At 43.9% G+C, this 15689-nt stretch overlaps 1 protein-coding gene across 3 annotated transcripts in view; it reads right to left on the reverse strand.

Moving 5' to 3' along the window:
- The window catches only part of DRP2 (dystrophin related protein 2), a 44994-nt gene extending 30641 nt beyond the window's left edge, over positions 1–14353 (reverse strand). For 2 of the 3 annotated variants that reach the window (XM_047716130.1, XM_047716134.1), the window contains exons 1-2: positions 11907–12249; positions 607–783 (exon numbers count right to left, since the gene is read on the reverse strand). In XM_047716130.1, the coding sequence (XP_047572086.1) occupies positions 607–723 (117 nt within the window). In that variant the 5' untranslated portion in view covers positions 724–783; positions 11907–12249. Of the gene's footprint in view, positions 1–606; positions 784–11906; positions 12250–14328 lie in introns of those variants that run through there. The other variant, XM_047716132.1, reaches the window with a different exon arrangement.
- Between the last annotated feature and the right edge of the window lie 1336 nt (positions 14354–15689).

Below are 15689 nucleotides of genomic sequence, written 5' to 3' on the forward strand. Positions count from 1 at the left end.
CATGGACCTTCCTCATTGTCAGGAAAGGGGGCTATCTTCTTGGGATTACTGCCTCTCATACATCCTCTGCCCACCCACCAACATAAATAGGCAGGAACACACAGCACCACCCTTTCACTCCTAGGCAGAAGAGAGGAAAGGAGAGACAGGTATGAAGGTCAAGAGACTGTTAGCAGGGCTGAGCCAGGAGCTGTAAGACTAAAGACTTGAGAGGAAGAGCCAACTGAAGAAAAGAGAATATTTTGTAGGTGCAGAATGTAAAGTATGCCATAAAGAAGCTAAGGTAAAGAAAGGTCCTGCCTTGTCCTAGGTCACACTCTGAAGGGTTACTCTTCTGGGACCTCCCTTGGGAGGTTAACATGGAACCAGTCCCCCTCAGTCATGGGGGCCCAGCCCAGCCCAACACATTTCCTTGCCCTGTGCCCCTATAAAAGACTTCATGTGTGACAAGGGATGAGCCAGAAGGAGGTCCCTTGCCCACCCCAGGGTTTCGGGTATATAGAGAGTGCCCTAGAGCCTTAGGAAGCATGGACACCCACAAGAACACACACGGATCCTGTGTCCACCCTTTCTCCGGAGGACTTTGTCTTGCTATCAGCCTCTTACCTGAGGCTGGGGGCAGGTGCTTCGGAGGCTGCTGTTGTGATGGAACTGGTCAGCTGCTCGCCATTCATGACATCGTGGGAGGGTATAAGGGCATCCCTGCATGACCATAGGTTGCATCAGAACCAAGGCTCATGGGGGATGAGAATGGGCAGTGCACCAACCGTTGACCATAAGCACCTGGAAAAGCAACAAGGAGAGATTCAGAGTTGAGACCTAGAAAAGGCCTACAAACTCAACACATACCCAATGGTGCCTTGACCAGTTATGTAAATCAGTATTCAAAGCTTACTGGTCTACCCAGTAGTTTTTCCCAAGCTGCCATGTACCATAAGAGACTTTAATTATTGACCAAAGAAGTATGTGTTTATCTATTGTGCTTTGTGCACAATAGATGATTTGCTGTCTGAGATCTCACAGCCTCGAGAAGAGGGTGGGGGAGATTGGGATGAGGGGAGGCAGTCATATAAGCCCATAACTATAATAAAATGCTTATGTAAAAAGTGCTATAATCGAGATTTGACCAGAAGCTTGGGGAGCACAGACAGGGGAACGACTAACTCTGAGAATGTGCGAAGATTTCAGAGAGAAGGCATTTGAGCCAAGTCTCAAAGGACAAGTAGATGTTTGCCTATGCAGAGAAGGGGAAAAAGGGAGAAGGGTATTCCATCAGTGGAACCCACCTATGCAAAAATGGATGTCACCAAAAAAAGCATAGCATGTTCAGAGCACAATAAGTTCCATTTGGCTAGAGTTTAGGAGGCACAGAGATGAAAAAGACATGGTGCCTGCCCCTGAGGAGTTCACATATAGAAAGAATAGACATGGGAAAAATCAAGCCATAAACTGCTACTCGCATTAATAATAGAAGTATTTATGGGATGGAGCGAAGGGATAGATGAGGTTAGTTCTATCTGGTCATGTCAAGAAAAGTCTCCCTAGATGAAATACACTTAAGGTGAGCCATGAAAGAGAAATCAAGATTATCATTAGGTGGGAGAGAAAAGACAAAGTAATAATAATAATAATAATAATAATAATAATAATTCCAAACAGCACAAAATGAAATGTATGGTGTGGGAAGCAGCAGATGAGGCTGGTCATGGCCAGATTGGGTCATGCCTTGAATGATAAGTGGAAAATTCTGGGCTTTATCTTGTAGGCAATAGGGAGGCACTGAAGATTTAAGCAGGGGAATGACTCGAGCAGAGTTGCATTTTAGAAAGAACCCTCTGCCTGCCTTGCGGAGTAATTCTCCCTAGGGAAGAACCCATTGAGAAGACCTTCTAATGGGCAAGCACTGCAACAGTGAGGAGGGAGCAGAGAGCAGGGATTATGAAATACTTACCAAAGAGGTAAAGTACATTAAGCTCGGTGATCAATTGAATGTGAAGGGTGAAGGAGATGGAGGAGTGAAAACGTTTCTAATTTGGGACCTGGGTTGATAATGTTGCCAACAGCAAGAGAGGGAAGACAGGAGAAGGAGCAAATTTGGTGTGGTTGGGGGTGAGGACAGTGTTCCATAATAAGCCATGCTTGGGCAGTGTTCCATGATAAGCTATGCTTGAGACACATTCAGCTTTAGATGAGCTGAGAAAAGGAAGACATGAGTGAAAAAGTTAGATGTGCAAATCAGTTGACAGTTTAGTGAATGTGCACAAGTGGGATGAGAATGGGTAACAAAGACAATGTTTGCAAATGCTAAAGTGATAGCTTTAAATGTTGGGCTGGCAAACCCTGATCCAAAGAGTAGGGAGTGAGCATCTTTGATCCCTGATGTTGATGATTAAAAAGCCACCATTTTTAGTCTCTATTTTGGTGGTTCCCAACATTTTAGGTATAAGGGCCTCTTAAGATTAAAAGAATAAAAGAATTTCACTTCACCCACTCTTACCTACAATAGTAGCTGTACTTTTAGTACTTACAGAGTGAGAAAAAACATTAATACATTTAAAGATCTATGGACTTCTTGCATTGAGAGTCCTTCCCCCCTCCTCAGGGGTCCTTGGTCTGAGACTAGGGACTGTTACAGATCATAAAGATGAAAGAGTTTATGGTCTGAAGGACAGTTTATGAGTTTCAAGAGATTACACAGCTACATAGCTGCTCATACCCAAAGAGATTCTCCAAAAAATGGTTGAAAAGATGGTTCCCCTCTTATCTGACACCAACATAAAATAATTAGTAACTCAGATAAAAAATGAAGTATTACTCTAGATGTGTTATAAGCATGAAGGCTACAAAAGGTTTGCCTTCAAAACTTTTTTATGTTAACGTGTTTATTTTTGCTGACTACACAAGTAATGCATGTTCTTTATAGGAAAACTGGAAAATCCAAAAAAATCACGAGGATGAAAATTAAAATAACCTATAATACTACTACCCAGAAATAGCTACTACTAATAAGTGTGAAGACTTGCAGTAGTTTTTCTATGAAAAAAACTATATCCATACATCTCCAGTTGTCATCCTATGATACAGATCACATTGTGCTTTTTTCATTGGCCATTTATATCATGACCATTTTAGAATGTCACTATTCCTCTAAAACATGATTTCTAATGGCTGCAAAGGTGACAGAGCACTATGCTTGAGGCCATTGGCTTTGGTATTATACAGACATAGATTAAGACCCACACTACTCACCCTGTGGCCTGGGATGAGTTAACCTCTCTGAGCTTCAGTGTCCTCATCAGCAAAAGGGAGATGACAATGATATTGCCCTCACAGAATTATTAAAATTAATAATGTATCTAAATAACTTGGTACAGTGTCTGGCAATAGTACACTGCTAAATAAGTGTTAGCTGTAAACATGTTGTATACTATTCAGGTGAATGGATATACCATAATTTTAACAAGTAGATGTACGTCACACTGCCATGAACAGCCTTATGCATATCTGTGATTCTTTTCTTATGATAATTTCCTAGAAGGGAGAATTCCCGGACCAAAGGGTATGAACCAATTTCAGGCTCATGATGCGTATTTCTAAATTGCCTTAGAAGAAATAGATCACTTTATACTAACACCAGCAATGTATGAGAGTGCCAGTTTCCCAGCACACTTGCCAATAGTGAGTATTCTTATTTTTAAAATATCTTTGCCGGGGCGCTTGGGTGGCTCAGTGCGTTAAGCCACTGCCTTTGGCTCGAGTCATGATCTCAGGGTCCTAGGATCGAGTCCCACATCGGGCTTTCTGCTCAGCGGGGAGCCTGCTTCTCCCTCTCTCTCTGCCTGCCTCTCTGCCTACTTGGAATCTCTCTCTGTCAAATAAATAAATAAAATCTTTTTAAAAAATAAAATAAAATAAAATATCTTTCCTATTTTTATAAGAGAAGATGGCATCTTGAAAAGTTCTCTGTATTTCCTTAATTGCTAATGATGCTTAACCTTTGCCCAACATTTATGGTGACCAGTTGTGTTTCTTCTTTCATGAACTATCTCTTTGTCTCTTCTGAGGTTCACCTCTCTACAAACTAACTTCCTTCCTTCTAATTCCTCTACTGACCTGATGTCCGGTTGATGCTTCACAAAACAAAAATAAAACAAACACAGACAGAGAATTCAGATCTTCTAATCCCAGTGAAGGAAGAGAAGGCCTAAACTCTTTCTGGTCCTACCTTGACTATTCTCTGCTGTTTTCAGACTTTGCCACTGACTGTGACTCAAGTCATTCCACCTCTCTAGACCTTGGTTTGTAACCCTGTAAAACATTAACGTGTAAGACTTGTCAAACATCAAAATACTAGCATTCCCCGTGTTTGTAGAGCACGTTTTGTAGCCGGCTGTGCTGTCATTCTCGATCCTCAGTTCTACCTGGTCAGGTTGGCCCAGCCAGAATTATGATCTTATTTGAGAGATGAAGATGCTGAGACACAAGTGAGCCTGGGTCTCCTAACTCCTGGTCAGTGCTCTTTGTTCTACAAAAAGATTCTTCCTTCTGCCTCTCAGTTTACCTCCATGATGTCTCACATTTCCACCTGTATATACTGATTCTCTTCCTGTTTCTCCTTTTAATTTGCAGAGGTTGGGAGGAATTGGAGATGAATCTTAGTCCCCAGATGGCCAAGTGTAGGAAATAAGACATATTTTTTAAAAGTATAACTTAAGGGGAAAAAAATGATTCAGACCTTATGTGGGACACAGAAACCGTGCCATGAGAGGTCACAGATGAGGAAGCATGTGCCTTAAATTAGAGGGATTTAGGATGTATTTATGGATGAGATCCTTTTGAGCTGAGGTGAGAGAGAAGATATGTACACATGGAGTAGTGCGAAGGATGCTTTGGGGGTAGAGCTAAATTTTCTGTGCTCTCCCCTAAGGATCCTGCTAGATACCAACCTGTGGCTTTTTGCTACTAGGAACACTCTTCCTGGTTTTCAAAGCCACAGACAGGCCCTTCCAGAAAGACTCAGCAGGGGAAACGTTATTTCTCTTGGGCAGAGAGAAAAGTTTTAAAAACATTTGGGAAATACCAGGATTCTAACATGAAAGCAAAATTGTGGCTATAGGAGGACAAGGTTTATGTCTGATATTTATTTCTATCCCACATATTTTTTTTAAGATGGTGCCAAGTACACAGCAAGCACTCGGTGAATGTTTCCTGACTTGATTTTTGGAATTGAACTCTAATTAGGTCAGTGTACAGGTCCTCAACTTTGTAGGTACAAATCCCAGAAGGGATGAAGAAAAACACTTTGGATACACGTATTTATCTGCATTTGTGTGAAGTGATGTATACAGAATGTTAGCATTTGAAGCAAGTCTTGAAGCGGCAAACGAAATTGCAAACAACCTAAATTTTCATTAGTACGGGACTAGTTAAATAAATACTGATATATCCATACAATGGAACTCTATACAGCGGTTAAAAACACAAGTAACAGGGCGCCTGGGTGGCTCAGTGGGTTAAGCCTCTGCCTTCGGCTCAGGTCATGATCTCAGGGTCCTCGGATGGAGCCCCGCATCAGGGTCCCTGCTCAGCGGGGAGCCTGCTTCTCCCCCACCCCTGCCTGCCTCTCTGCCTCCTTGTGATCTCTGTCTGTCAAATAAATAAATAAATAAATAAATAATTCTTTAAAAAAAAAACACAAGTAATAACACTTTATGTGACAATATGGAATAACCTCTCAGGGCATAATTTTAAGTAAAAAGAAAAGAAGAAAAAATAAGGTAGTTAGTTCACATTTGTGTAAAACCAAAAGGAAAGTATGTGGTATTGATGCAAAAAATTTACATGCAATAAAATAAAAGCATACAAAAGAGTCTGTTAATATTGATTGCCTTTGGATAAGGGAGCCAATTGGCTACCAGACAGAGGTGGGAGAATTCCCTCCATTCTTTCGGGATTTTCTCTCTTTTTATGTTTTTTAAAGGTTTTTAATTATTTGACAGAGAGATAGCACAAGCAGGCAGAGCGGCAGGCAGAGGGAGAGGGAGAAGCAGGCTCTCCGCCGAACAGGGAGCCTGACATGGGGCTCGATCCCAGGACCCCGAGATCATGACCTGAGCTGAAAGCAGCCACTTAACTGACTGAGCCACCCAGGCACCCCTGGATTTTCTCTCTTTTTAACCTGAGAAATACAATATACTTACAAAGAATGCATAAGGCAGATGTGTAAAATATACTAAAATATCATACAGCAAATTCTCATATAGTCACTGCTTGGGTTGAAAAACAGAATAATTACCCACACCCACAAAAGCCCTGGGCCACCTACAAGAGATGTAGTTTGTACTGAACATCCTTTTGTACCCACTTAACAGCCACTTCCTCCCTCCCTTCCCATTCCTCACCAACATGCCATGGACGTCTTCAACTGTTTTCTGTAAAGATTAGTGTAGTGGCTTTTCCACAGCCAGATAAATAAGAACAGTTAAAACTCATTGTACCCCATGTTTTATATCATTAACTAATCAGTCTATAGAATCAACTCATTTAATCTTTGCGACAACCCCATGAAGTGGTTGCTACTGTCTTCATTGGGCAGAGGAACAGAGGCAGTAAGTAAACGGTTCAAAGTGATACTGTGAATTATGGGGTGAGGAGCTGGGATTTGTATCTGAGGCAAAAGTGTCCCAGAGCACAAGTTCTTCACTGTGAACACTATTCTGTCTTTGGAACTTCTAGAACCCAGGCCCTGAGGCATTGTAGTCATGGACCGCTAGCAAGCAGAGTTTTTTTTTTTTTTTTTTTTTTTTTTTTTTTTTGGCTATGGACCACCAGGTGGGAGCCCAAGCACTTAACTAGGCTGTTCCTCACCCAGACATATTAAGAGGATGCAGTGAGTCTGGGATTTGGGGGATCACCCAGCTGGTAAACCCTACACAGCTTTTCAGTGACTTTCCTAGGACATCTGAGAAGTAAAATTCTGGTCAACTCTCCTAGTCTGACCTCTGAGCTCCTCCTGCGCCTTAGAACTCAGTAGATATTTTTTTTAAATGAACAAATAAAGTCTTTCCCCCTAGGAACTAGAGAAGTCTAGGCATCTATCCTACAGAAATACTTGCAGAAATGGGTGAGGGTATCTGCTGCAGTATTGTTTGCAATCACAAAACTCAAGTGGTCATTACCAGGGGACTGGTTAAGTGGGCTATTGTCAGAGAGGTGGCACAGTGTGACAGGTAAGGGTGTGGGCTCTGAGCCAGGACACACAGATTTGCATCCTGCCTCCACTACTCATCAGCACAGATTTAGACAAGCCCCCTGACCTTACCGTGCATCAGTCCCTGCATCTGTAAACCCGGGATAAGGAAAAGACCTACCTCATAGCCTGGTTGCAAGGAGTTCATTCATGCTTTCTGACATCTAGTAAGTACTCACATCTTACCTATTACTACAGCCACTCATGAAATGAAATATTATGTAGCTGTTAAAAAGAGGTAGATCCAGCACCTGGTAGGTTAAGCGTCTGCCTTCGGCTCAGGTCATGATCCCGGGGTCCTGGGATTGAGCCCCACGTCGGGCTCCCTGCTCAGGGGGAGTCTGCTTCTCCCTCTCCCTCTGCCTCTCCTGCTTGTGTTCTCTCTCTCTCTCAAATGAATAAATAAAATCTTTTAAAAAGAGAGAGAGAGATCTAGATATACTGATGTGAACAGATATTGAAGATACATATTTTAGATAAAAGAAAATAAGTTCAGAGTCATATGTCTGAGAGAGCACCAATTATGCAAAAAGCTTTTGAAAAACATCTACATGAGCATATGCATAGAAAGAAAGTCTGCAAGGAGACACAAAACCGCTCAGCAACAATATTTCTGGAGAGGTTGTATGAGGGGAACTCTCCCTTTGGCTTTATATACCTTGCGTATGTATACATACACACAAACATATGTATACATAGATACATACACATACATTTATATGTATTTTATACCAAGTGTTTATTATTCTTGGGAGAAAAATAAATAAATAGGGAAGACTTTTAAATCACGAGAGGTTTGGCAAAGAACACAGCAGTGGGAAGAAGACCCCCTTCCCATGTGCTATAGATTCCTCTCTCTAATCTGAGGTAACAATGAATGATGGCGCCCTCTCTCACAGCATTGCCTTTCCACCTGACAGCATGGCACCAAGAGAGAAGACACACATCTCACTGGTACTGAACCTTGTTATGTGTTCCTAAAATAATTCTTGCAATGTAGCCAAAAACTGAGGTTCTGCTTCAAATGCTCTCACTTAATGAATAAATCATGGAGACTCGGAGTGTCAAACTGGAAGGAGCCTTAGAGATTATCTAGACCAACCCCCTCATTTATTTTTTTTTTAGATTTTATTTCTTTATTTGACAAAGAGATAAAGCCAGAGAGCACAAGCAGGGGGAGAATGGCAGAAGGAGAGTGAGAAGCAGGCTCCTCGCTGGGTGGGGAACTGGATGCAGGGCTCGAACCCACTGATGAGGGGGCTCAATCTCAGACGTCTGGGATCATGACCTCAGCTGAAGGCAGATGCTCAGCCGGCTGAGGCACCCAAGCGCCCCCAAACTCCTCATTTGCAAACAGAAAGAATGAAATGTATTCCTGAGAACACATAGTTGTCAAGGAATTTCAAGATGAAGTGTATTCTCCAGTGAAAAGAATCAGAGATCCATCCCCATGGGGAGCATTTTATTCTAAGCCCAATTAATGTAATACATCTGAAACCTTTAAACACTGCTGGTGGGAGTATAAGTTAGTCAACCAATTTGGAGAGCAATTTGACAATATCTCCCAAAGGTGAATATTTTCATACCCTGTGATGGGACAATTCCTTTCTAGATATATACCCAATAGCAACAGTCACATAAGAATATCTACAAAAGAATGATAAGGATAGCTCGAGCTGTGAGCTAAAAACCGGAAACAGCCTAAATGTCCATAAACAGCAGAATGGATGAATAAATTATGACATATTCATTAAGTGGAATGTTATACAGTAGTGAAAAAAATAAGTAACCTAGAGTCACATGTCCCAACACAGATGATTCACAAAGGTAACACTGCGAATATAACACAAATGTAACCATGCAAAGAAATGGTATCTGCTGTTTAAAGACACCTACGTATGTAGCAAAAGTATAAATAAGTGCATGAGACTCATAAGTACCAAATGCAGGACACAGTGGTTACTTCAGAGGGAGGTGGTGTGGGGAAGAGGAAGTTTTAACCATAGAAGGACAGACAGAGGGTTTCAATTCTACTTGTGATGTTTTCTTCTTAGGCTGGGTGGTGGGCATTCTGATTCTTGTTACATTATTCTTTGTATCTTTTTGGCATAGACAAAATTTTCACAGCACATTGGTTGAAAGAATGCAACAAATCCCATGCTGAAAAGAATCCACACTTTTCAGATGTGACAAAATACTAAAGAAATGTGTAAGATACCCATGTTGCCCTCCAAATGACAAGATTATCCCTTCAACCTGTTCCATTTTCCTGGGACTAGTTTCATAGGAGGGAACCTGCTGTAGAAGCTGCCCTAGAGACTGAGAATCAGGAGATGAGGGTTCCACACTCTCAGATACTCATTACCTTTGCCTAAGAGACCAATTTGATGCATCTATTAGTTTCTCTCTCATTGAAAAAGGCAGAATTGGATTAGATTATCTTATTAAGTTTTTTCCACGTGACAAATTCTCCCAGCTTCTTTGTTTGTTTGTTTGGCTTTGTCTTTTTGAGCAGCAATTCCCAAAACTGTGTCTGCAAGATTCTGAAGGGCTTTCCATGTAGAAGAGCATTCCTTGGTCAAATCCGTTTGCGAGCTGCTGCGTTAAACAAAATTAAACGGATTTATTTATGGCAGTCCGGCTCAGAGCCTTTTTGTTATTGTTATATACACTGTGACTCTCTTAGGAGGAGAATTTGGTCTTGAAGCGTTTTCCAAAAAAAATTATTGGACCACGGAACGCACCCCCACACCACCACCACCACCACTCCTTATTTTAAAACAGAATCTATTAACATTCTCTCAGAACAGCATTCTGTGAGACATCAGTGTGGTAAGTGCTGTCCTAGAAGGGATTTGTCTCACTTGCTATTTCAGTTGCGGATGTGTGTTTAGAATCCCTTATAAGGGAGGAATGTCGTCGCATGGTATAGCTCGCATAGAGTGGGTTTCTCCTGATTGTCCCTGGCAAGTTTGGAAGGATATCTGCTTGGGCTTCGTGAGGGAGAGCCCCTCCTATCTGGCACTGGGGCAGATAGAACCTCAGAAACTTCTGGGGAATCTATACTTAGAAGTGCTGCATCCCAGATACACTCTCTAATTTTGGCTCTTGGGCTTTTGCTAAGTTTGCTGCTTCGAGCCATACTTCCTCCTCTGGGTGGTTTTGGAACTGAAGGGTGCTCTGATGCAGAGCTCCAGAGAGACTTGGCAAGAGAGCAGAATGACTGGGGAAACAACTTTCCATGTATCTTCTTCCCCCCAGCAAGAGTTTGTAGGAAGCCAGACTGCAAGGAAGAGGTGGGCCCACCCAGGAAAAGAGGGGCTCTGTCTTCTTTGGGGGACAGAATACTTATCACTTTGACTCACAGCACCTCCTTTTCAGGGAGGGTTTCCTTAGAAGGCTCCCAAGTTCTCTGGAACCATCTCCCCACCCAAATCCCAGAGGGAGGGAAAAAAAATCTCCTGAGGTTGGTGGTTCCCACAGGGCCTTTTAAAAGGTGATTTACCTGAGGGCCTTTAATCTAGAAACAAGGATTCCTTTTGGAAAAGTCAGGAACTCACGTGAATTAGACCTAGAGCTTTCTAAAGACTTTCGGTTCTCTTGAACGATCAAAAAGAGAATGTAAGAGAAAAGTATGTTCTCTTCCATTCGGCATGCACCATGCTCTTGATGGAAACAGGCAGTGGCTACTTCACCCCAGTCCAGCCCAGCCACCTGCTTGAACCCAACACCCAGAAGGCCTGGCCCTGTCTGCTTATCACAGGCAGGAGAAACTTTAGCTACCCACACAGTCTCAGGCACACTTACCAGGCTGGGGCGTTGGGCCTGGTGCCAGGAAAGGTAAGGAGCCCAGAAGGAATAGGGTGTTTGACTTCAGGAGAGGTGAGCCCCACTGCAAGCACGCCAAGCTATGCTCTCAAGAGTGGAGAGGTACCTCCTGATCGTGGTGGGGTGTGGGGGGGGAACCAAGGGAAGAAGCGAAGGGGAAAATGCCACAGAGAAGATGAATTGAACCAGGAAGTAAGGGCGGAGATTAGGATGTGCCTTCAACACCCAGCTCCCAAGGCAGAGCCCAGTTTAGTTTACTCCAGGGAGGCACTCCTGTGTCCTGTCTGCCGACTAGACATTCATTTGCTCAGGAAACCTGCTCTGAGGTCCCAGGGTTTCTCCCTCCTCCCTTTTCAGCCTGGGCTTTCCACACCCCTTCCCTTCCCTCCCACCAGGAAATCCACCCTTGGACAAAAAGCATGTCATTGAGAACAAACAAAATGAACAAACAAGCCAGCAAACAAGGAAAGAAATGATAGCCCTCTCCTCTCTAAGAAGCAAACTGTGGACCTTCCTTTTATTCATTAGTTGCTCAAATTGGCTTGAGTTTCTGTTGTTCCTGGGCACCTTCTTTTCTCCCCCCACCCCCGCCCCAATCCAAGCAGCAGCTACTTCATTGTGGGCATTTTTTTTTAATGCAAGTTTTCCCCCAAAGGCGCATGCAGGCAGCAGGCAAGGAGACACACACACACACACACACACACACACACACACACACACACATACACACACACACACACAGTATCTCTGAAGCTTCCCTTCCCTCAGTCATTTCCCCTCACCCTGCCGAAAAAGGGCGAGGCTGGGGAATCGTTGCTCCGTGGCCTACCTTCTGATTCCGGCAGGTCTGAGGAGCAGGCTGCAACTGGGAGCTGGGAGGCTGGCACCGGGCTGCCTTTGTGAATCAGCAAAGAAGTCCCTGAGACAGGGATGCCGACAGCTGCTGTATGCACACTCTCCCTCCGTCTCTCCCACCTTCCTGCCCTCTTCTCTTTCTCTCTCCTCCTCCTCCCCTCTCTGAGCCGCTGTGTGTTGCTATGCAATCACATTGGGACTCACAGCATCGCTCCGACCTCGGGCAAAGATACCCTTGACTGGGCAAAGGCAAAAAGAGCAAGGACAGTTTTGTAAAACTACCAGAGCCTTCGCGGCTCTCTTCAGAGATTTCAATTCATTAGAAGCAGAGGAGGAAAGCGGAAGAGGCTGAGAGGCAGAGGGGGAGACAGGGAGAGGGGGAGAGGCTTCCACTGGGGAGGAGGAGACAAAAGAGGCCTGGAGATCAATACAAGCAGCTGAGTGAGGAGCCTGGGCCCCAACTTCCACAAATCTAGCCCAGAGCCAAAGCCAACTTTGGAGCCAGCTGCTGGCAGGGTCCCTCAGTAACCAATCCAGGATTCGGCTTCTGTGTTGGAGGTTGAAACACTGTGCTCTAGAATTGTCACTGGTACCCAAGGTACAGTCTTGGGCCAGGGTGGACCTCCAGTCACCCCAAAGTTCTCTGCTCACCCCTGTTAGAGCTACGTGGAGAAAAACACCTCCATGATGAGGGAAAACAAGGGGACCCTGAATGACTGGAGAAAATATATTTCCTCCATGCCTCTCTTCAGCAACTATCCCAGTCATTCTCCCTCCTTCTGTCCATACCAGCCCCTTACTCCTCGATCACCCCTGTTGAAGAGAAGAGGGTATAAGGCCCAAATGCTCTGAAAGAAGCTGGAAAATCCACTAAAGGGACAGAGGATATTATAGCCCTTTACAGAGTGCCTGGCACCTAGTAGGTTACTTAGTATTTGTTAAATGAGTAAATTGGATGGATGGATGGATGGATTGAATAGCAGTCAAAAAGTCACCATCACCAGGGGTGCCTGGGTGGCTCAGTTGTTAAGTGTCTGTCCTGGGCTCAGGTCATGATCCTGGGGTCCTGGGATGGAGCCCTATGTTAGGCTCCCTGCTCCACGAGGGGCTTGCTTCTCCCCTTCCCCCTGCTTGTGTGCTCATTCGCGCACAAGCTTGCTCTCTCTCTCTCTCTCTCTCTCAAATAAATAAATAAACTTTTTTTTTTTTTTTTAAAAAAGCCACGATCCCCATCCTCCTACACAAACATACTCATATGTAGAGCTCTAGCAGCTCCAGGCCAGGGCAAAGGACAAGAGAAACATTCTTCTTTCCTCCTTCCACTTCTGAGAACAGGGTACATGAAAGAGAGAAAGACTGGTTTGGTGGCGGGGGGTGGGGGGGTGTTGCTTAACTTCAGTGATTTGCATCTAAAAGTTCTATAAGCTCTGATTGCACTGGAATGTAGATCAGAGCACACATTCATACCCTGGCGCAAAGGACCTATGTCTAGTGTTTACAAAGTGTCTATAGGGACTGAGAATTATTATTGTTGTTATTGAAAATCCTCAGCTAGGAAATAATTAGTGTATAAGCTATGTGTGTGTTTTCTTTTGAGATGAGATTTTTTAAAAACTTCAGCTGCTGGTTTCAGTACAAGTTTAACGAATCTCTATAAAACAAGCAAACAAAATGGGAACCAAATGCCCCCCTTCGTCCACCCCCCCCATAGGATTTCATTGCTGTGTGAGTGGTCCCTCATGCTTGGCCAAAGCAGTAGCAGCCAGGCCCCCATGCAGGCACAGAAAGGGCCTTTTATTTCTGAAGGAACTTTTGGAAAGACATCCGGCTTCTCAATCTACACACCCTCAACGGAACATTTCTTACTACCCAACCTAGCCCGGGACTGGCCCTGAGTTCTAGCCCCAGTCTCAGCCATGGCAGCTTGCTGGGCTTCTCAACACCATCCAGACCTAGGGTCGCAGGAGTCCTTTACAAGTGACTTGGAATGCCCTGGAAAGGAGAGTTGCCTCGAAGAACGCCCAGAGGGAACACTCTGAGAAATTATTTGGGCTTGCACAGATGCAGAATGACTACAACAGTCATACACCAAATCCATGGGGATCTGACTCACTACTCAGCCAGGCACTAGCTCACCAGTAGGCCAAACAAAACCAGAGTCTGGGTCTAGAAGGAGGAAGGAGAGTGAGCTCCTGGTACTTGCTCCCACTTTGACTGCAAGCGGCCTTATCCAGATCACAAGGGGCCTTTGGAATAATCCTTTTCTTTTTCTACCTCAAGAGAAATTATTCAGGCTGCAGACACAAAAGGACAGTACTCCCCCTGTAAAAATAAGCCCGCAGAGTTTGTTTTAAGGGGTATAAGAAAAGGCTTCCCCAAATCTCTTCCCCACTGACCTCATCATGATGGAAAATCCTCCCCTCCTCATTTCTCTGTTTATGGCACCAATGGCTCCTGTGAAAATGGGATTGTTACCCATGAGACAAAAAACTTTAGGCCATTATCAGCTAGCTATTAGATTATACTAGTAATGATAATAATGGTTAACGTTATTGAGCATATATTATAAGCTAGGCACTGTTCAAAGTGCTTTGCACACATTATTTGCTCATTTTATCCTCACAACACACTTAAAATAGCTTTTCTTACCCTCCCCCCAACTTTATAAAGCACTGTAACATAGTAAGGTTAAATGACTTGTCCAAGGTTACACGCCTAATGTGTTATGGAGGTTAAGACTTATCCTAGATCTCTCTGAACAATGTCCACCTGATGAACCACTGCTTCCATTCATCTAGTAGCAGCCAGGCATAGATAGGTCACTGAGACAAATGTGAGTAGGGCACAAGAGTTCTCCAGATAGTTTTTCCATCCTTTGTGCCTTTCTCAAGCTATTTCCTCTACTCAAACTCTCTCACTTCCTTTGGTTACAGACATAGGAACCATAGAGGCCAGAGTTCTTTCTCTCTGAAGAATTCCAAGTGAGGAGAACCCACTAAAGAAATTGGTTAAGGAGCACCTGGGTGGATCAGTTGGTTGAGTGTCTGCCTGTTGGTTTCAGCTCAGGTCTGATCTCAGAGTCCGGAATCGAGCCCCATGTCAAGCTCCACGCTTGGTGTGGAATCTGCTTTTCCCTCTCTCTCTCTGTTCTTCCCCCTGCTCGCACTCACTCGCTCTCTCTCTCTCTCTCTCATAAATAAAATCTTATTGAAAAAGAAAGAGGGGTCCCTGTGTGGCTCAGTCAGTTAAGCATCTACCTTCAGCTCAGGTCATGATCTTGGGATCCTGGGATCAAGCCCCATATCAGGCTCTCTGCTCAGGGGAGTCTGCTTCTCCCTCTCCCTCTGCTTGTGCTTTCTCACTCTTTCTTTCTCTCTCCCTGACAAATAAATAAAAAAATTTTTTAAAGAAAGAAATACTCCATGCATGGTTAAGACCATGCATGGAGTATTAAAAGGAAAAGACAAATGACCTTGAGATGGGATGGAGTTCTCCGGTTTGCCATGGTTCCCACATAGCCTACAGTACTTCTCTACTTCCCTGTATTTGGTCACCTTGCTTAGCGCTCCTGTATTTGGTCAACTTGCTTAGTTTCTGTGGGCTTTTCACTATGTGCCATCTCACAGGCTACCAAAGGTACATACTTTACCGTTGTTGGTCTCCTGAGGCATCTGGAGAAGAGTTGTGTGTTTCATTTCCTGGAGGGTGATAGGAGAGACAGAGTTTCTAGTTGTATGGCAGAAGAGGTAAGATCTTT

Source organism: Lutra lutra, chromosome X (genome assembly GCF_902655055.1).
Source record: "Lutra lutra chromosome X, mLutLut1.2, whole genome shotgun sequence".
Classification (NCBI taxonomy): domain Eukaryota; kingdom Metazoa; phylum Chordata; class Mammalia; order Carnivora; family Mustelidae; genus Lutra; species Lutra lutra.